At 39.0% G+C, this 21,547-nt stretch overlaps 1 protein-coding gene and 1 long non-coding RNA gene across 5 annotated transcripts in view; one reads left to right on the top strand and one right to left on the bottom strand.

Annotated features, from left to right (window-relative positions):
• Positions 1-1,040: 1,040 nt before the first annotated feature.
• On the bottom strand, positions 1,041-4,783 carry LOC309871306. Its single transcript, XR_014315195.1, has 2 exons — positions 4,622-4,783; positions 1,041-1,171 (listed from the first exon to the last, which is right to left on the bottom strand). It is a non-coding gene; the product is annotated as an uncharacterized lncRNA (long non-coding RNA).
• Positions 4,784-4,971: 188 nt separating this feature from the next.
• Positions 4,972-21,547, top strand: part of LDAH (lipid droplet associated hydrolase) — a 108,828-nt gene continuing 92,252 nt past the window's right edge. The window contains exons 1-2 of one of the 4 annotated variants that reach the window (XM_082744210.1): positions 4,972-5,094; positions 19,179-19,334. In XM_082744210.1, the coding sequence (XP_082600336.1) occupies positions 19,181-19,334 (154 nt within the window). In that variant the 5' untranslated portion in view covers positions 4,972-5,094; positions 19,179-19,180. Of the gene's footprint in view, positions 5,375-18,622; positions 18,689-19,178; positions 19,335-21,547 lie in introns of those variants that run through there. The other 3 variants (XM_082744211.1, XM_082744213.1, XM_082744212.1) reach the window with 3 other exon arrangements.

Genomic DNA, 21,547 nt, shown 5'->3' with positions numbered 1-21,547 from the left:
ATTAGATAGTTGAACTACATGTCTCATATTTTCTTATTTTCACCAGTCCTGACATTAAAAGTGTCTTTATGATACATCTTTATATATATATATATATATATATATATATATATATATTACTACATATATTGTATGTATATTATATAATATATATATTTTTAAAGATTTTATTTATTTATTTGAGAGAGAGAGATCACAAGTAGTCAGAGAGGCAGGCAGAGAAAGAGAGAGAGGGAAGCAGGCTCCCTGCTGAGCAGAGAGCCCGATGCAGGACTCGATCCCAGGACCCTGAGATCATGACCTGAGCCAAGGCAGCGGCTCAATCCACTGTGCCACCCAGGCGCCCCTATGTTATATATTTTTTAAGACTTTTATTTTTAAGACTTTCAGGGTCATTCACCATATATAACATAACTGCAACTTCAAATGTTTTGTTGTAATCCATCACTATGATCCTTTAATTCCCCTCAATGAAACCACATCATAAAGACACTTGTTGCTGGCCCAAACATCTAAATGTTGATGTGTGCCAGATTTTTAAAAATTCATTCTCTTTGTAAGCCCAGTGCGTCTTTGAAGGCCATGTTATCAGTGAACAGTCCTTTAGCAAGAATTTCCAAGTCTCACAGCTCAAGTATTCTGGCTCTTAGGACCATCTATCTCTTTACATCTCTGCATAATGAAATGTCAACTGAGATAGGATAGCTATAATATAAGAGTTAAATATGGCTTTGTCAATGGTTTAGCTATTTGTTTTTAACTTGTGCTTAAAATAAATCATTATATGGATCAGTTTTCTTGATCTAAGGTGTTTGAAAAAGTTATTAATGTGGGTCTCAGGGTGCACCAGAACTTAGGGAGGCTGCATGAAACAATCATATGTTCACAAACTTTCAGAATTACATATACTAAAATATTTACAAAGTCAAAAATTCACTATTTGAGTCAGTGGGAAACCACAATTCAAAAGTTAACTGATATTTATGACTAGTGATTCTATTTCTAGAACATATATTGGAATAAATTTTAGTTGTCTTCTTCAGTTAGAAAAAATGTTTATTTTCTTCTATTTCTTTTCTCTTTTTCTTCCTCTTGTTTCTTTTTATATAATCTTCAATCTCCATATATTAGTTCAAAGTGTGGCGGGGTGTCAACCAAGAGTTTCAACTTCCTGTGCAATGGAAAAATGAAGAGGAGAACATATTTTACTAGTAAGTACGGGCCCTTCTAACAGTTTTCTAACATCCACCAGAAGAGTTCTTTCTTGTCATAAATATCTAAGTGCCATACTTTTCTCTGTTTCATTCTCATTACTATTGTGGGTCCTCCCCACAAAGTGTCTCTACTCTCTTACCTCCACGAAAGGGTCCTCAACAACTGTGGCAGTTTCTAGGAGTTATCTTCAAGGGTCCCTACATACCTGATCTGGGTCATATCAAAAAAGCAATCATTTTTCCTCTCCTTCTCATCACTGACCCTGCCCATTAAGTTCCAAGAGGCTCTGACACTACCTCCACTACAGCTCCCTCATTGTAAGGGCTGCATGTGGTTGACAGTCCTCTGAAATCACTTCATATCCATGGGACACTGTGCAGAGGCCTCTCTGAGCTCAACAAGAGACATATTTCCTTGGTACTATACACTGCCTCAGTAGTTCCTGAGGAGTATGGCCTTGGGATCCCCAAATCTCTCACAGATTATGTGGGGGAAATTACTTCTTTATGCTTCCCCCTATAATCTTTCTCTCTATGATACTCAAACATAAATTAAAATGGATAGGGCTAAGAGGAGACCATTTATCTGAGATCATCATCCTGAACTATGTCTTGAAATTATATAACATTTGGCACAAAACCCAGCACATAGTAAATGTTCAGTAAGTGCTAATTGACAAAAGTCTCTCCTTCTGGTAATTTACGTTCCTTGGAGCTCTATACTTAGCCTATTCAACCTAAGCTAAGCTTTCTTTCCATAAGTTATTCCTTGCCACCCACTCATGAGGTTAAGTAATCGGAAAACCTTGCACAGCATCTTTTTGTGGACATTCTTTCATCTGTGAAATGTGAAGCCAGCTCCTCCCTGACTGCCTAACCTAACTGAGCCACTCTCTTTCACATTACCATTTTTTTTAATTTTTAAAGACTTATTTATTTAAAGATTTATTTATATATACTCAAACATTGATTTATTTATTTTAGAGAGAGTGTGTGTGCATGAGAGGGGGCAGGGGGAGGGTAGAGGAAGAGGGAGAGAGAGAATCTCAAGCAGACTCCCCACTAAGTGCAGAGCCCAACAAAGGGCTTGAACTCACAACCCCAAGATCAGGATCTGAACTGAAATCAAGAGTTGGAGGCTTAGCCAACTGACCCATCCAGGCGCCCCACCATTTAATTTTCTTTTATTACTTTATTTCCTACTTTCTCATTTTTTGTTTGTTGTCCTTCGAGAAGGCAAAGATCCTTCCGTTTTGTGTCTAGCATCTGAAACAATACCTAGCACATAGCACCTATATATTCAAAAAAATATTTCATGGAACTTCTGTTGTGAATGCTAGAAGTGATGACACTTATACATAGTCTTAGGTAAAAATGACTATAAGTCAAGACCATCACCCTCCCACGAAACATTGTCTCTATGCCCATCATATGGTGCCCAGCCAGGAGAAGTGTGACCTGAAGAATAGCAATAGTAGCAGCATTATCTCTGAGTTTGAAATGCAAATTCTAGGTCCCACTCAAGAACTACTAAATCCCCACCCTGAATCTGTTTTAACAAACTCTCTGGATGAATCTTATGCACATTAAGGTTTCAGAGGATAATTAAGGTTTTGAGGATAATTCTAGGAAAAAGATGATTTGATTTCAAAATATGCAGCTCTTCAAATAAATTAATACATGCATAAGAACATTAACACTCTTTACTCAAGGATTGTATACAGCATAATTTTCAGGGCAATCTCTGTCTTAATCAGACCTGAAAAACAGTGTGGAAGAAAAGATACTCATATGAAAACTCCGTAATACCAGTTTACCTGGAACACATGCCAAACAGATCCTATGGGCCTCACAGGGTGCTACACTCTACTACTTGAGTGGAATCATTTAAACATAGACTTATTGAATGCTCACCATATCTCACACTCTTTTCTAGACCTGAGGAATACAAAGATAAAAGAAGGAAGGGGTACTTGTTCTCTGGAATCTCACAGTCTGATGTTGGAGACAAATAAGCACCGTAACAGAAGAACACAGGTGGTGAAACAGGACTATAAAAGAGGGACCTCACCCCACCTGGGGGCACCAGGGAATGTCATGCCAAAGTGAACCTTGCATCGTGTGTTAGTCAGGGTAAATGGAGGGATAAGGAAAGGAACCCCAATAAAGAGAACAGTGTGCACAAAAATATGAACGCTGTATGGAAGAGAGATTGGGCATTCCAGAAACAGCAAGGAGAGAAGATGTGGAAAACAATGAGGCTGCTGCAAGTAACCCAGGAGTAGAAGAGGAAGAGCTTCAACAATAGCAGAAGTGGTGGGAATTCATCCAAGCATGATGTACAATACAGAGTTGTAGAATCCTGCTTTGCCAAGTGACTTTGGGCAAGTTAATTTCTCTGTGCCTTATTTTATCCTTCAAATAAAAACAGCGATAATAATAGAGTGGTCATCAGTCTAGAAAGATAGTTTTAAAAAAAAAAATGATTGAACTCCCTTGCTTATGTTTTCTGGCATAGGCTTATTTTTTTTTTAAGATTTTATTTATTTATTTGACAGAGAGAAATCACAAGTAGGCAGAGAGGCAGGCAGAGAGAGAGAGAGAGAGGAGGAAGCAGGCTCCCTGCTGAGCAGAGAGCCCGATGCGGGACTCGATCCCAGGACCCTGAGATCATGACCTGAGCCGAAGGCAGCGGCTTAACCACTGAGCCACCCAGGCGCCCTGGCATAGGCTTATTGAAGGAAATCAGAGACATAAATCACTTGAGCAGTGCACCACAAAGGCACCAGCATGGATTGAAAGGCTGCATTAGTGAAACATGTTGATTGAAATGCACACATTGAGTCGTACATTACTAATGAGAGAGAATACCTTGAATGCGTAATGCCATTGTAATGTAATCATTCATTTATTTTGTGTATTTGTTTTTCCAGACTCTGTGGTCACATGTTAATACCTCATTGGGCTGCTATGAGGATTAAAAATGAGTTAATTCACCAAACAAAACCAAACAAAACAAAACAAAACAAAAAAAACCCTCTTAGGCAGTGAGAGGCTTTTTCTAAACTCATCGTGTTAACTGTTGTATTAAGGAAGTAAAACTGAACTGAAAAATGGAAAGGTCATGAAGAAGAGGTACCAGTCCATGCCCAGGACTGGTAGGAGGGTGGTGCTTATCACTAAGGTGTGGAATACAAAAGGATCAAGGCTTCTTTCTTATCTGTGGCTAAGCTTCTACTCCTCTGCTTCTACGCCTCACTCCAAAACGACGTCACATTCACGACTGCACTTCTGGACAGAAAAACAGCGACCACCTACTACGTGGCAGGTGCCGAGAATGCCCACAGTTCACACGCCCAGTATGACCTTTGTCTTCACGGAGGTTGGGTGCGTTAAGTTCGAAATACCTCTGGCATCGACATTTTCCACATTTTGCTAAAACGCGGAGTAGCAGCGGCGGGCCGGGTTGCTGCTAGTGAAGAAGGTCCGTGAGGATGCGCTGTCCGGCGTCTGTGGGTAAGGGGCAGGGAGCGATACAGCCGTTAACGGAGGGGAAAGACCGAGCGTGGAGAAAGGCGTAAGGGCAGCAGTGTATCGGAGAGACTGAAGTAAAAGGGAGAAGACATTCGGATGAAAGGGAAGAGAAAGTCTCAGCACAGCCACACCCTTTCGACCGTCTCGCTGAGCCTGGAACTCGCGCCCCACGTTAAGTTCAAGGACCTCCCCACCCTCGACCCGTCGCGCGTCTAAACCGACCGCCTCCCCTCAGCGCAGCACGGCGCGGCGCGGCGCTGTGACGTCAGGGTAGGCGGGATTTCCGCTCCCGGTGACGTCAGAGCAGGAGCGTTGCGGGAGAGCCCGCGGCTTCCTAGGTGCACAGGTGAGGCACGGCCCGCAGTGCGGGGGTACGACTTTGCGCGAGGGCTGACTGGCAAGCGGGCGCGTGGGAGCCAGAGCCCTTGCTGTGTGTGGCTCCTCGCAAAGCCCGTGCTGCCCTGGGCCCGACGGTCCGCAGGGGCGTGAACCACCGTGCTGCGACCGCTCGGGGTTCACCACCACTTTGGTGCTGTCCCAGCAGTCGCTCCTCTGGGCGTCGTACGGGCCATTGATACTGCTAAGTGCAGCCTGCCGGCCGGGCGTCTCAGCAGCCCTTCGGAGAGGTAGGGGCTGGGATACGGGGCAACTGGCCAGGAGGAGTGACGAGGAGGGGCCAGAGTCTGGCCGGGGGCTCCAAAGAACAGAGTTCTGGTACCAGCTTGGCCTCCGACCAGCCCTGGACAAGTCACTGTCTTCGCTCCGTGCATCGGTTTCCCCACTTGCCCATCCGGGGCGTCATGAAAGACTCTTTTGGTTGGATCTCAGGATTTTCGTAGGATCAGCCTCCTCCCCCACGCCTCTCCCAAATTCGTTACACCAGGTACCCTTGAGAATTGACTCGTGGGCCAGTCTCTGAACTTGACACGCCGCCTCTGACCCCATGGTTGCTGTTCCGCCTTGGATGCTCTAGTATCTTTCTGCGGCGTTGGAGCGCCTTGGTCGCTCAGTCGGTTGAGCACCCACTCTTGATTTCAGCTCAGGTCATGATCTCAGGGTGGTAGGATCCAGCGGGGAGTGCAGCTCTGAGCTCAGCGCGGAATCCGCTTGAGATTCTCTTGCTCCCTCTGCCCCTCCCTCTGCTCACGGGTTCTCCGCCCTCTCTAAAATATATTTTTTTAAGTATTTTTCTGTGGCACCAAGGTCAGAACCGAGCTTGTTCCCCTGTATTTAGAGTGCAGCATGTTTGGGAAATCACAGGCTTCCATTTGCCTCTGCCACTTGCCCTGCATTGTATTTTACAGAAGGCGTCTGTGCCTCAGTTTTTCTCACCTCTATAAAATGGGATACATCAATATCCATTTGTTAATATTGTTTTATTCACTGAGGTAATTCATATAGCACTGAAACAGTGTTTTACACGCAATAAGCACTTGTGAAATCCCGACTGTTTCGGAATGACACACCCATACCCACAACTCTCTAGATCTTTGCACAGATCTAGAGGTACTCACAATGCTTTACAATCACCCTTCACCCTGGGACCTTAATTGTATAAACTTTCACTCTTGAGTTTTTTTATTTTTCCACACAAGGTAGGATGAGACATGTATTCTTTGATTCACAAATTCATTTTTTCCCTCAGGAGTAGTAACGGGACACCTGCCTTGTGTCTAGTCGGCGGACCCTGGAACAGTTCATTGTCTAACATTGGACCGGTAGTTCTTAGCCACTTTCATTCTAAGAACAGATCCCTGTGGAGAAAGTGACAGGTGTAACAAAAAGAAAAAAGAAGCCCAGAAAAGTTAGGAAAATCTCTGGAATCTTTTTTCATGAAAGTTTGTTTTTAAACTTCTTTCTAAAACTATACATAAGAATGTCTCTTTTGGACTTTTTTCCCCTCCATTTTTCCACCTAAAGGTAAAGAAGGCTTAAAGACCTATGGCCCTCTTCCCAGCATAGGTACATATATGGGGGGGGGGCAATCAAAGCAACACTGTAGGTGCGCCTCTAAAGTTGGCGTTTATTTTAATAACTTTGACCTTTGTAATAGGTGCTTTTCTTTTTCTTTCCTAAAAAGCCCATCCTCTTCAGCATTTTCTCGTTTATAGTACTATTATGTTTAGAACATAATATTTAGAATATTGTTAATTCTGAAATCGACTTTAAGTGTACTTCAAAGGAAAATTAGCATATTACTTTTAATGAGTATATTTAATATATAAATAGAACAGTTCGTACAAATTTGTAGAATTCTTGTTTTTCACTGATGTCCAGAAGCTGACAGCTGCTTTCTGAGACATTAAAAAAATTATTTTGTGTGTGATTACAATACAGTTTGAAGTCATAGTTGATGGCTTAAAATTCCCAAAAGAGTTATGAAAAAAAATTTTTTTGCCTTTTTCAAGAAAAGGGAAAAGATAATTCTGCAAGTTTATCATGAGTGTCATACATGCTTCAGTTTTGATATTTCCTCAGTGAGGGTGATGGACTTTATATTCATCATAGAAGTTTATCCAGTTACACAGGTTGAGAAGAATCTCACTGGAGGTTAGTATGCAGTCATTAAAATAGCAAAATCTAATGAAATATAAAATTTAAAAAAAAATTATAAAATTGCTGGCCTCATGGCCACTTATCAAGCAAGAGCAAGAAACTGTTGCTCAAATTTTGGTATAATGTGCATCGTGCCTCTTCCTTCTCTGACTTTCCCTTACGATATTATGCTATTTTTTTCTTTGGATTCTGCAATTTCAGAGTGATATGTGACTGGAAAATACTGGAATAGGAGTCAGAAGGCTATAGAATTGATTTTGCCCTATAATCTTGGACAAATAATATTACAATCGTTGTCCTGCCTGTTTTGCAGGCATTGTTAAGGTCAATTGAGAAGGATGAGAATGTACTTCACAAATGAAAAGAACTACCAAAAAAAAAAAAAGTGGTTTTGTTGCTATTGGTGAGATGATCATCAAGTCAACATAGAAAACGATTACTTTTCCAAATATGTTATTTGGAGAAAGATGGAATAGATACAAATCTAATAGTTATAGCAGACTAAAAACGATTCTGTTCATGCATCTGTATTATGTGTTGATTCTCAGCAGTATATTTTGAAGCTTACATGGGTTGTGTGGTAAGATTCCCCCAAGTTTTTCTCTTTAATTCCCCTTAGAGCAATTGCAATTAAATAAATACATGTGTGGTTTTAATTTTCTTATTTTGAAATAATTATATATTAACAGGAAGTTGCAAAAAAAAATGTACAAGGAGATCCCCATTTGCTATTCAAATAACCTTCCCCAATGGGGAAGGTATAACTATAGTACAATTTTAAACTCAGAAAGTTGGCATTAATATATACACAGAATTTACTGAGATTTCCCCCACTTCACAAGCACTCATTTGTGTGTGTATACACGTATATAGCTCCATATAACCAACCATCTCATCCCACCCCAATCCCTAACTGCTGGCAATACTAGTCTGTTCTCCAACTCTACAATTTTGCCTATTTCAAGAGTGTATGTAGTGTAAACCTAATCATATAGTATATAAATTTTTTTGAAATTTCCTTACATTGCATAATTCCTTTGGGATCCGTTCAAGTTGTTTAGTGTGTCAATAATTTGTTTCTTTTTGTTGCTGAGTAGTATTCTGTGGTATGATCGTACCATTTTTAACCATTTCACTTGTTGAAGGACATTTGGGTTGTGTCCAGTTCCAGGCTATTACAGTTACAACTGCTATGAACCTTTAAAGTTTTTGTGTGAATATGTTTTTATTTCTCTGGGATAAATGCCCAAGAATGTAATTGCTGGGTCATATGGTATGTATTTAGTTAATTTATATGATCATATGCTTTTTCTTCTTTAGCATTTTGATATGGTGGATTATATTGATTAATTTTTGAATGTTAACCATACCTGGAATAGGTCCCACTTGATCATGGTATATAATACTTTTTATACATTGCTGGATTCTTTTTGCTAATATTTTGTTAATATATAGATATGAGAGATACTGGTATATAGTTTTCTGTGTGCTGTCTTTGGTTTTGTCTTAATCAGCATACTAGTATTCTTTAGAGTCTTTAGTGGTAAACCTGTATTTCATGTCTGATATTAGTAATTTGTGCCTTCTCTCTGTCTTTCTCAGTGAAGTTATATTTTTTATTGGTCTTTAATTCATTTTTCTCTACTTCCAATTTTATGATTTTTGCTCTGATATTTTTCACTTTCTTCTCTGCGTGCTTTAGGCTTATTTTACTTTTTTCTCTAGTTTCTTCATTATTCATTGAGACCTTTCTCATTTCTGATGTTAGCATATAGTGCTATAGATTTCACTCTCAACATGATTTTTGTTGCGACTCACGTGTTTTTATATGTTGTATTTTCATTTTCACTGAGTTTTATTTATTCTTAAAATTTCCTTTGAAACTTCCTCTTTGACCTGTAGATTATGTAGAAGTATGTTCTTTAGTTTCTGAGTATTTGGAGATCTGTCTTGTCTTTCTTTTATCTTAAAGACATAAGCTATATGATTTTAATTATTTTACATTTACATATGTTGTATAACCCAGAATATGGTGTATCTTGGTGAGTGTTCCATGGGCACTTGGAAAGAAGGCCTGTTCTGCTGTTGTTGGATGCCAGTTACATGTCAATAACATCCTGTTGGTTGATACTGTTGTTCCATTCTTCCACACATTGTTGATTGTCTATCTAGTAGTTCTTTTCATTGCTGAGAGACTCCCAGCTATAACTATGCATTTTTCTCTTTTTCTTTTCAGTTATATTAGTCTTTGCTTTATGTATTTTGAATATCTATTGTTCGTTGCATATACAAGTTGTCTTTTGGTGGAGTGATCCTTTTATCATTATGACCTGTCTCTCCTTATCCACTTATTTTCTTTGCTGTAAAGTCCACTTTTTCTGACAGTAAGATAGCCAGTGTTGCTTTAAAGAAATAATGTTAGCACAATATATCTTTTTTCATTCTTTTATCTTCAGGCTACCCCATCATGTTTGAAATGAGTTTCCTATAGACAATATGTAACTTGGTTATATTTCTTTTTAAATCCTTAATACCAATCTCTGCCTTTCAACTTGTATAATTAGACCATTTATATTTAAAGCAATTATAGATTACTGTTAGGGCTTAATTCAGCCATTTTATTTTTTGGTTTTTGGTTTTTTCCTCTTATTTTTTTTCTGTTTCTCTTTTCTTGCCTTCTTGTAGCCTACTTGAATATATTTTAGAATTCCATTTGGGGGCACCTGGGTGACTCATTCAGTTAAATGTCTGACTCTTGATTTCAACTTAGGTCATGATTGCTGGGTTGTGAGATCGGCACCCCCCACTGCCCATTCCTTTGTTGGGCTGCATGATGATCCTGGAGCTTGTTTGGGATCCTCTCTCCCCCTCTCCCTCTGCCCCTCCCTGCCCCACTTACACTCGTGCTCTCTCTCTTTGCCTCTAAAAAATATTCCATTTGACTTATTTATAGTGTTTTTGAGTTTATTGCTTAGTATACTGTTTTTTTAGTGATTGCCCTTGATATAGCAGTATATGTAAATAATGTCACATGGCCTACTAGCATTGAAATTTTACCACCTCAAGTGAAATTGAGAAATCTTACATTTAGATCCTTTTACCCTCTCTACTTTTTATATGTAATTGTCATATTTCCTCTATATACATTGAACACTACATCAAATGATGCTATAACTTTTACTTCATTCATCAAATATAATTTAAGAAATTCATAAGAAGGATAGTCCCTTATATTAACCACTGCTTTTAATCATTCCATTGTTCTTCCATTTTTGAAGTTAAACTTTATTCACTTATTTCTTTCTGTTTGGAGAATTCCTAAGAATAGGTTTGTTAGGGACCAATTCCTTTAGTTTTTCTCCCTTTGGGATTATCTTTATTTCCTCTTCATTTCTGAGGCGTCATTTTTACTGATATGGAATTTGAGTTGACAGTTATTTTTCTTAAGTACTTGAAAAAATGTTGTGCCACATTTTCCTGGCCTTCCTGATTTCTAATGAGAAATCTGACATTCAAATTATTGTTCCCCTGTAGATACTGTGTCATTTCTCTATCTGCTTTTAAGATTTTTTTCCTTGTTTTGGTTTTCTGAAGTTTGACTATAAGGTGCTTTTATTTCTGTAGTCAAGAAGCTCCCATAAGTATGAAAATTTATTAGATGAAAAATAATGTATTTTAATTCAATGGGGGAGAAAAGATGGTTTCCTTATTAAATGGTATTAGTACATGTAGCTCTCTTTCTGAAAGAAAACAATAGATACTTATGTGGGTGGATTAAAAGCTTAAGTATGAACACTAGAATAATAAAAATGAAAATAAACATCTAGGACATTGTATGTAAAATACAGGAGCCAAGAAAAGGGTTGAGGGTCAGTGTTATACAAACTGCTCTTACAAGCCAATAAGAAAAAGATAAATAACCCATTTGAAACATGGGCATAGAATATAAATAGACAGTTCACAAAAGAAAAAGTTCAAAAGCCCAGCAAACATGAAAAGATGTTTAAATGCACTAGCTGCCAAGGAAATGCAAACTGAAGAGTGAGCTATTTTATTCTCCGAAGACTTAAAAATAGTGGTACCACTTATTAATGCTAGGATTACAGAGGGAAAAGATGCCTTCCTAGATTGCTAGAGGAAATGTGATTCTTACAGTCTTTTTGGAAAGCAATGTGGCAATACCAATTAAAATTCTACCAAGTAATTCCACACTTGGGAATCTGGCCATTAGAAACAAAAGAACTGGTAAATATAGATATATGTAAAAACAGGGAGATTTAAGAGTAAAATTCATTACCAGCCCCTAACTTACTGTGACATTGTCCCAGTACACTGGGAACTAATTGAGAACCTGTCAGCGGGGAAATGGTCACATGAATTAGAGTGTATCCATATTATACAACCATTAAAAATAATGAATTAGAGTTATACTATTTGACTTGGCAGGGTTTTCATGTGTTATTAAGTATGAGAGCAAAATGCATTGAAGTGTATATAATATGCTCCTATTTATCAAACACTGACAACTCATACTTATCAAAATGTATATAGATGCTTATGTATATTTGTAATTATAGAAGAACGTGAGTTAATGACATGAGTTTCCAAGTGATATGCATGGAAGTGAAAAGAAGTAGAGATGAGGCATGTAAAAGATTAAAAAATAATCGACTAATTATAAAAATCCTAGCATATATTATATCTCATTTATCCATTCAAACGAAATTGTATATAGATAGATAGATAGAGATAGAGATTTATGTAAAATTTCTCAAAGAACATGACCTCTGGAGTCATTCTGGGTTCAAATTCAGGCTCTACCACCATCCAGTTTACTAGTTGTTACATAATTTCCATAGTATCTTTCAGTCAGTTTTCTTCTCATTTGTTTTGTTGGTGTAGAGGGAGGAAACACTAGTATGCATCTCTTAAGATTGTTGTCAGGATTAAGTGGTACAACATTTATAAAGTGTTCAGCACAATGCCTGGTTTACAGAAAGTTCTCTTAAAATGTGAGTTCTTGCTATTTCCTTATCTTTCTTGCTCTTTGACACTTACATATTTTTAAAAATTCATTACCAGCCCCTAACTTACATGAAGCACCGCCCCCCCCCCCCCCGTGGCTTACAGGACTTTACATATCTTCTTAGTTCATGTATTTCAAATTGTTCCTTTTCATTCTTTTGCTGGCTTCTTTTTTTCTTGCTTAGGGATATCCCTCCCCACACTGCCCCCCACCCCGCATTCTAGCAGGAGCTGTCTGTCAAAGAATCTTTTGAGTTATGTGACTGGGTGAATAATGTACTCTGTGTGGTGACAGAGAAGTCAGGATATAGGGTCTGTAGAGTTGATTATTAAAACAAGATGATTTTTATTTTTGGCACTTATAAAAGTTTGATGCATCTGTGAGGCACCCAGATAAAAACGCTTAGTAGTCAGTGTTGGGTCCATGGTCAAAGGAGCGAGACTGATACAAAGTAAAGGTCAAGCAAAGCTTTATTTCGCTCCAAGCATCAAGAATCAAACTGACTGGCCAGGGCTGTTCTCTTGCAAAGAGGCAACAACCCTCTGCCTTACAGACTAGCTTTTAAGGGTAAAGGCCATGTGGTTGGGCCTGGCCATGCACAGGTGGCCAATGAGATTGTAACACAGAGAAAGCTGCACAGTCCTGCTAGGTCACACATAAGTGACTAAGTGAATTACAATTTACCCTATAGTAGATATCTGAACTGGCCTATCACCTTGGTCAGAATGGGCGCCCAAAAGGTACCCAAAGGGCGGGGCCTTATACTCCTTGGTAGCTAGGAGACACTATGCACCCCCACTGATTGAATACCTCCACCTGGTCTGACCCACCCTTGTATTTGGGCTTTGTTACCTGGGACTGGTTTCCCAGACTTGTTTTTAAGTAAGTTCCCTGAAGGGGGGTGGGGAGTGGGCAGGGGCAGGGGCAGGATGGAGCTGCTCTGGCTAAATAGGCCCTTACTTACAGTTAGTACTCAAAGGAAGAAGAGGACCCAAGGCAGAATCTTTGGGTTCAGGGAGTTAGGGAGGAAAGTGTTCTCATTTAGAATGGGGAGGCGTCAGTGAAGCCATAGTAAGGGAGCTCTTTAGGAAGGAGCTGGGCAAATCTTTTCTCTACTGTGACATTCTGGAGCTTTAGTTCTATGGCTCCCTGTTTTCTGGTCTTGTCCCTTATTTTCTTGAAACTTACTATGTTTGTAACTGAATCAACTTCCTTTCCTGCAACTAACTTCCCTTCCCTGGTAGTTCCTCTTTATGTGAGTTGTGCTTCCATTCTTCTCATATTTAGCATCAGAATCCGAGTCATCTTTGTCACATCCCTTCCCTGGCTTCTCATACAGACTCATTACTGAGACTTGAGTCTCACATTCACTCCTTTATTCCCACCCTTATTTCCTGCTTAGGTTATTTTGATATTTTCAAACTTGAGTGTAGTCATCTTTTTTTCCTGTCTTTCACTATCTTTTTAAAAGAACTACATCCTTCCCCATTTTATTTTTTTATTTAAATTCAATTAGCCAATGTATAGTACATCATTAGTTTCAGGTGTAGAGTTCAGTAACTCCTCAGTAACACAGAAGACCCGGTGTGCATCACATCACATGCCCTCCTTAATGCCTGTCCCCAGTTACCCCCTCCCTCCACCTACCCCCCTCCAGCAGCCCTCAGTTTATTTCCTACAGTTAAGAGTCTCTCATGGTTTGTCTCCCTCTCTGATTTCTTCCCATTCAGTGTTCCCTCCCTTCCCTTACGATCCTCTGCACTTTTTCTTATATTCCAGCTATGAATGAAACCGTATGGTAATTGTCTCTCTCTGATTCACTTATTTTACTCAGCATAATACCCTCCACCCATCCACGTTGATGTAAATGGTAAGATTTCATCCTTTCTGATGGCTGGGTAGTATTCCGTTGTATGTATATATTCATATGTATACCCACACCACATTTCTTTTTTCATTCCTCTGTTGATGGACATCTGGGCTTTTTCTGTAGTTTGGCTGTTCTGGACATTGCTGCTGTAAACATTGGGGTGCAGGTGCTCCTTTGGATCACTACATTTGTATCTTTGGGTTAAATTAAATTATCTTTAGGGTAAATACCTAGTAATGTAGTTGTTGGGTCTTAGGGTCACATTTTAACTTCTTGAAGAACCTTCATACTGTTTTCCAAAGTGGCTGCACCTGCTTGCATTCCCACCAACAGTATGAGAGTTCCCCTTTCTCCACATCCTCACCAACAATGGTTGTTTTCTGACTTGTTAATTTTAGCCATTCTGATGGGTGTGAGATGGTATCTCATTGTGGTTTTGATTTGTATTACACAAATTAAAAAAAAACAACTTTCTTAGACAATTGTCTTTGATCTCACTGATAAGAGGAATTTGAAAAACAAGACAGGATCATAGGGGAAGGGAGGGAAAAATGAAACAAGACAAAACCAGAGAGGGAGACAAACCATGAGACTCTTATTAATCTCAGGAAACCAACTGAGGGGTGCTAGAGGGGAGGGGGATGGGACAGATGGGGTGGCGGGGTGATGGACTCTGGGGAGGGTATGTGCTACTGTGAGTGCTGTGAATTGTGTAAGACTGAAGAATCACAGACCTGTACTGAAACAAATAATACGTTATATGTTCATTTAAAAAGATCATTTAGGTGTTGAGACCCATACATATGTGTGCATGTGCATATGTGTGTTTCACTTAATAGATATATATTCATTAATCTTTGAATGGCTTAATGAGTCTTGGCTACCAGCTAAACTAAAGTGTGATTTTATATTTAAAAACAAACAAACAAACAAACAAACAGCCTTTCTTACGTGGATGAATAAAGTGGAATTCTTTTTTTTTCTTTTTTTTTTTTTTTAATTTCTTTTCAGCATAAAATTGTTTTTGCGCCACACCCAGTGCGCCATGCAATCCGTGCCCTCCTTAATACCCACCACCTGGTACCCCAACCTCCCACCCCCCCGCCCCTTCAGAACCCTCAGATTGTTTTTCAGAGTCCATAGTCTCTCATGGTTCACCTCCCCTTCCAATTTCCCTCAACTCCCTTCTCCTCTCCATCTCCCCTTGTCCTCCATGCTATTTGTTATGCTCCACAAATAAGTGAAACCATACGATAACTGACTCTCTCTGCTTAACTTATTTCACTCAGCATAATCTCTTCCAGTCCCATCCATTTTGCTACAAAAGTTGGGTATTCATCCTTTCTGATGGAGGCATAATACTCCATAGTGTATATGAACCACATCTTCCTTATCCATTCATCCGTTGAAGGGCATCTTGGTTCTTTCCACAGTTTGGCGACTGTGGCCATCGCTACTATAAACATTGGGGTACAAATGGCCCTTCTTTTCACTACATCTGTATCTTTGGGGTAAATACCCAGTAGTTAAAGCGGAATTCTTTTTTTTTTTTTTTCCAAGGGCCATCATTTTTTTTTAAAGATTTTATTTATTTATTTGATAGAGAGAGAACACAAGTAGATGGAGAGGCAGGCAGAGAGAGAGAGAGATGGAAGCAGGCTCCCTGCTGAGCAGAGAGCCCTATGCGGGACTCGATCCCAGGACCCTGAGATCATGACCTGAGCTGAAGGCAGCGGCTTAACCCACTGAGCCACCCAGGCACCCGCCATCATTTTTATTTTATTTTATTTTACTTTATTATTCTATTCTATTCTATTTATTTATTTATTTTAAATTTTTTATTTTAAAGCGGACTTCTTAATTGAGTAGCCAAAATGAAATGCACACATTATTTGGATTTGGGTGCCGAAGCTAAATGAGACTTATAACTCCAATTTCAGGTATTTGTGGTCATTAGTATAGCCTCATTGTTTTCACTGGCTGACTTTATAATAAATAAATATTATAAATTTGAACCTCTGAAATTCATACTCATCAAATGCTTTTCTGTTTTTTATATTGTCTTGGTTTGTGTGAGATTTAATCAGAAAAAAATTTTTACTAAATAAAATTATACTCATCAGTATAAACAGATGAATACCTATTTTAAGTGAGGCTTGCTTTAGCTGTATACATTGTAGCCACACTTGGTTTTTATCCCGCCTAAGTCTCCATGTGTATCAACACTGTTTTCATTGGAGATTGCTTGTAGGCCAGGACTGTAGGTGGAGCCATCAGCCTCTAGTATATTAGGTATTAGAACACATTGTCTCTTCTTCATTAGAAACTTGTTTGCAGACTGAATTACCTTGGATTATTGGGTAAGGAAGAATTTGAATTCTCATACTCTAAGGTTTCCTTTGCCCTTTTTTTGTTTTGCTTTTTGGGGCAGTGTAGGATTGATTCAGAAACATAAGAGTGAAGTAAAATAAAAAGTTGTTTTATAATATACAGGTTTACTCTGTGTTTCCCAGTTGTATTTTATCTGAGGTGTTTTAGAGGTTTAGTCACTTTTTGTTTGTTTTCCAAACTCTATAGACTGCATTTGAGTTTCATATCTGTTTGAATTCTCATTAATTTTGTGGCTTGTCAAACTCCAGAGACATTATTTGCTTAACATTAAGGGTTTATGAGTTGAATATAGTTCATAACTTGAGATTCTCTTCTGGTGCAAGTATTCAGTTTAGCCACTGTCTTCTCTGATGGTGTTTTACTAGAAGGCAGTATAGAACAGCTAAATCTAATATTGTTTCCAACATTTTATAAATGTCAGAAGACCTTTATAAATGTATTTTGTGACAGTTCAAGAGATTGGACTACAGTGACATTTATTAGTAAACTAAAAGTCCTTAAGAAAATGTGAGGTGATACTTTTATTTATTTTAAATAAAAAGGAGTTCCCATTTTTTAGTGAGAAATGTTTTATTTTCTAAGTAGTTTTATTTAAGAGGGTTTTAGACTTTATGTTTATTTCTTCTTCATTCCTAAATGCAATAAAAAGATGGTAATAAGGGCATAACTGAAGAAAGTGAATGAGGCAACATAATATCTGACTAGAGAAGTGAGGTGTTAGAAATATTAGAAAGCAGATGGAGGGGGCGCCTGGGTGGCTCAGTGGGTTAAAGCCTCTGCCTTCGGCTCAGGTCATGATTCCAGGGTCCTGGGATTGAGCCCTGCATTGGGCTCTCTGCTCATCGGGAAGCCTGTTTCCTCCTCTCTCTCTCTCTCTCTGCCTGCCTCTTTGCCTACTTGTGATCTCTGTCAAATAAATAAATAAATAAAAATCTTTAAAAAAAAAAAGAAAAAAAGAAAGCAGATGGAGAAATTATCACCATTTAGCAGAGCTGAGCAGTTTTGATTGAACATAACAGTGATCAAAAGATTGAACTATAATTTATCTAATCATACCCCTTAATGTTGAGTCATATATAGCATGTTTAGTGTCTGCATAATGAATTATCATAATTTATATAACCATTTTCCCAATAATGACCATTGAAGTTTTTTCAGCTCTTCAATGTTGTAAATAGCATTCCATGCATTTGTTCTTTGAAAAAATATTTTAGATTTCCTTTTTCAACTTGTTTCCCCCCAAATTATTGAGTCAAAGTGTATGTCTTAGACATGAATAACAAGTGTACAGATGACTAGGTGAAGTTTACCTGGCTTCCTTTGCCACTGTTGACTTATGATAATGACAGGTGCTATGAGCTTAGAGGAAGAGGAATTTTCCTTTATTTGAGATGTTCAGGGAAGTCTTCAAATAGGAAGTAGAATTAGAGCTACTTCTAAAATGGCAAAGATTTGAAGAGAAAAATTTGCATAATCAATGAAAGATATGTTAGTCTAGATCCATTCAGGAGACAGAAACCACACAGTAACTTAAATAGTTAATCTAACATAAGGAATTACTAAGCTGTGGAAGAAGAGAAACTCTAAAGTTCCTGTATAAAGAAAACTCTAAAGATGCCCTAGGGCTGAGGGAGAGTACCCAGGAAGGGACAAACACAGAGTGTGGGTTTCGATCTCATTGAAGAAGGTGTGGTTGCAGGTATGTGGTAGAGAAATTTGGTGGTTGCCTGCACCAGAGCTGGCCAGCAGTCACTGTGTTGGCAGGTGAACCAAGACTGGTGACAGGTTGTACAGAATGAATCAAGGAGCTGGTGCCGGTGTGAGGTCAGGAGCGGGTGGCTCCTGTGTTGGAAGGGCCACAGTAAACACTCTGGGATTCAGATGAGTTGAGACTGCTAAGCAGGTTCAGAGGAAGTTGGGGCACTGCCTTGGGTATTGCTAGAATGGAATGTTACAGAAGTTTCCCTCTTAAGCAACTCCGAGCTCTATTGGGCAAGGCAGTTCCAGGCTGCTATGTGGGACCAGGGTCGGGTAGCTAGTTCTTTAGTGTGCCCGTGGGCTGAGCAGAGCGGGCAGGGAGCAGCCCCCTGGTCTGAGGTACACACCTGTGTTCCCTGGGGCTCTGACTGTGTTACTGCCGTTGCTGCCCGAGCAGAGAGCTAGAGAAGGACCAGCTAAATGCTGGAGAAAGCTGTATCCTGTAGGCACCTTAGCACTAGAGCAGGGTATTTTTTTCAATCTTGGTGCTATTGACCTTTTGGGCTAGTTAATTCTTCGGTGCAAGCACTACCCTCAGCACTGCAGGATGTTAGGCAGCCCCGCTGGCTAACCTGACCTTGGCTCACACTCCCGTTGAGTCTTTCAGTTCACTGAAGACACGTCTCCCTGTTTCTCCTTACTCTTGTGGTTCATTTAATTTTGTGCGTGTGCGTCATCCTATAATCCAGAATAGCTGACTGGTCTTATACCTCCTGTATTTGCTTGTATGTACTGAAATTTGCCTTTTTAAAAAATCTTGAATATTGCCTTTGGCTCAAAGCTTTACCTTTTAGCAACTCACTATATTGTTTTTACCCCTCTTATTTAGAAATGGACTCGGAAATCAAGGAAGAAGTTCCTGTGCATGAAGAATTTATTTTATGCTGTGGAGTTGAAACCCAGGTCCTAAAATGTGGGCCCTGGACTAACCTCTTCAATGAGCCAAGAGCCAACAAGCCTAAGCTGCTTATTTTTATTATTACAGGTAAGTTTAAAAATCTGGATAAGGCGTCTTACTGTAGATATAGTAAATTTTTCAGATTTTAAAGAGAAATTGATAAATTATAAAAAACTGTGTGGAAGGAAATAAAATCACTCAAATCATTGGTAACAACTACTCTTTGTCCTTCAGTGGCTGGGCTTTATATTATGTATGTTATGTTGTCTATTATATATATTTTAAATCATAATTGGAAGTATACTATACATATAGTTTTGTAATCCACTTTTTATATTATGTATGTTATGTTGTCTATTATATATATTTTAAATCATAATTGGAAGTATACTATACATATAGTTTTGTAATCCACTTTTTAAAATATCTTAGTGGGGCACCTGGTTGGTTCAGTTGGTTAAGCCTCTGCCTTCGGCTCAGGTCATAACCTCAGGGTCCTGGGATCGAGCCCTGCATCGGGCTCTCTGCTCAGCGGGGAGCCTGCCTTCCCCTCTCTCTCTGCCTGCCTCTGCCTGCTGTGATCTCTTTCTCTCTCTGTCAAATAAATAAATAAAATCTTTAAAAAAAAAAAAAAAAAGCGCCGGGGGGATGCCTGGGTGGCTCATTTGGTTGAACGACTGCCTTCAGCTCAGGTCATGATCCTGGAGTCCCAGGATCGAGTCCCACATAGGGCTCCCTGCTCAGTGGGGAGTCTGCTTCTCCTGCTGACCTCTCTCCTTTCATGCTCTCTCTCTCTCTCAAATAAATAAATAAAATCTTTAAAAATAAATAAATAAATAAATAAATAAATTTCTTAGTATTTAGAGTATTAAAATTATTACATTTTTGACAGTTTTCATCACAGTTATTTCTGCCTCATTCCAAGATGATTAGGTTTACTGTAGAACCTTTATTTATCCTGAGATTCGGCAGCTGGATCACTTGTGACTTTTGCTGGATCACTAACAATAGAATGTTAGGTAGGGGTAGATGCTTGCTTGTAGGTATTCAGAGTTCTTTTAAAATTGTGAATTAGGTCACCTGGGTGGCTCAGTGGGTTAAGCCGCTGCCTTCGGCTCAGGTCATGATCTCAGGGTCCTGGGATCGAGTCCCGCATCGGGCTCTCTGCTCAGCAGGGAGCCTGCTTCCCCTTCTCTCTCTGCCTGCCTCTCTGCCTACTTGTGATCTCTCTCTGTCAAATAAATAAATAAAATCTTAAATAAATAAATAAATAAAATTGTGGATTAGAACATATTTATATCACCTGGAAAGATCAAAAGTAAAACTGTAAATATGATCGTACCATATATAGCTAAGTCAATGGACTATTATGATTGCATTTCTTTCTTTTTTTTTTTTTTAAACAACTTTATGTATTTAAGAGAGAGAGAGAGAGATAGCAAGAAAGAGGATGAGCAGGGAGGAGAGGGAGAAGCAGGGTCTCCCCAGAGCATGGAGTCTGACGCAAGGACCCTGGGATCATGACCTGAGCCCAAGGCAGATGCTTAACTGACTGAGCCAGCCAGGCACACCACATTTCTTGTACATTTTTTCTTGTTTGTTCTCCCTAGGTCAATGATTGTCTTTTTTGCATAGTTTTATATTTTTGAATCACTAATTTATCCTAAAATTGTTCTCTAGGAAATGGGGAAAAAATCCTCTTACTGCGTTTGAGTAATCAGTCAGGTCTTGTTTTTTTCTTTCTTTGGAGCTATCCCTCACAGAACTCTGTTCTTTGGCTCCAGTCTGGACTGACTGACCTGTGGGTTTGCTGTACAGGCCATCCTGGGGATTTTTTTTCACTTTCTTCCTGGGTTAGATTCCATTTCCTGGATCCCATATTTTCTTATTTTTTGGTTTATTGCTTAAGCACATCTTCTAGGAACTTCCTGAGAAGGAGTGCTTGGGAAGTAATCTTTTAAAGATCTATCGTGTCAGAAAATGTGTTAGACTTCTAGGATGCAGATCATTTTTCCTGACAGTTTAGAGGGTGTTTTAACTGTTTTCTAGGGTTCAGAGATGCTTTTGAGAAGTCTCAATATCATTCTGATATTAGATCTTTTGTATTTGAAGCTCCCCTGCAAGGCAGAACATTTTAGATCTTTTCTTTGTTGTAAGAGTCTGAAATTTTATAGGAAAAGCACCTTGGTATGGGTGCTTTTTATCCACTGTAGGCTTTAGTGGACCCTTTTAAGCCAAAAACTCATACACTTCAATTCTAAACGCTATGTTTTTTTTCTTTTTTTTATAGATTCTTGTTT

Source organism: Mustela nivalis (genome assembly GCF_964662115.1).
Source record: "Mustela nivalis genome assembly, chromosome: 8".
Classification (NCBI taxonomy): Eukaryota; Metazoa; Chordata; class Mammalia; order Carnivora; family Mustelidae; genus Mustela; species Mustela nivalis.
Note: the sequence above shows the minus strand (reverse complement) of the source record. Positions and strands in the feature narration are given on the sequence as shown.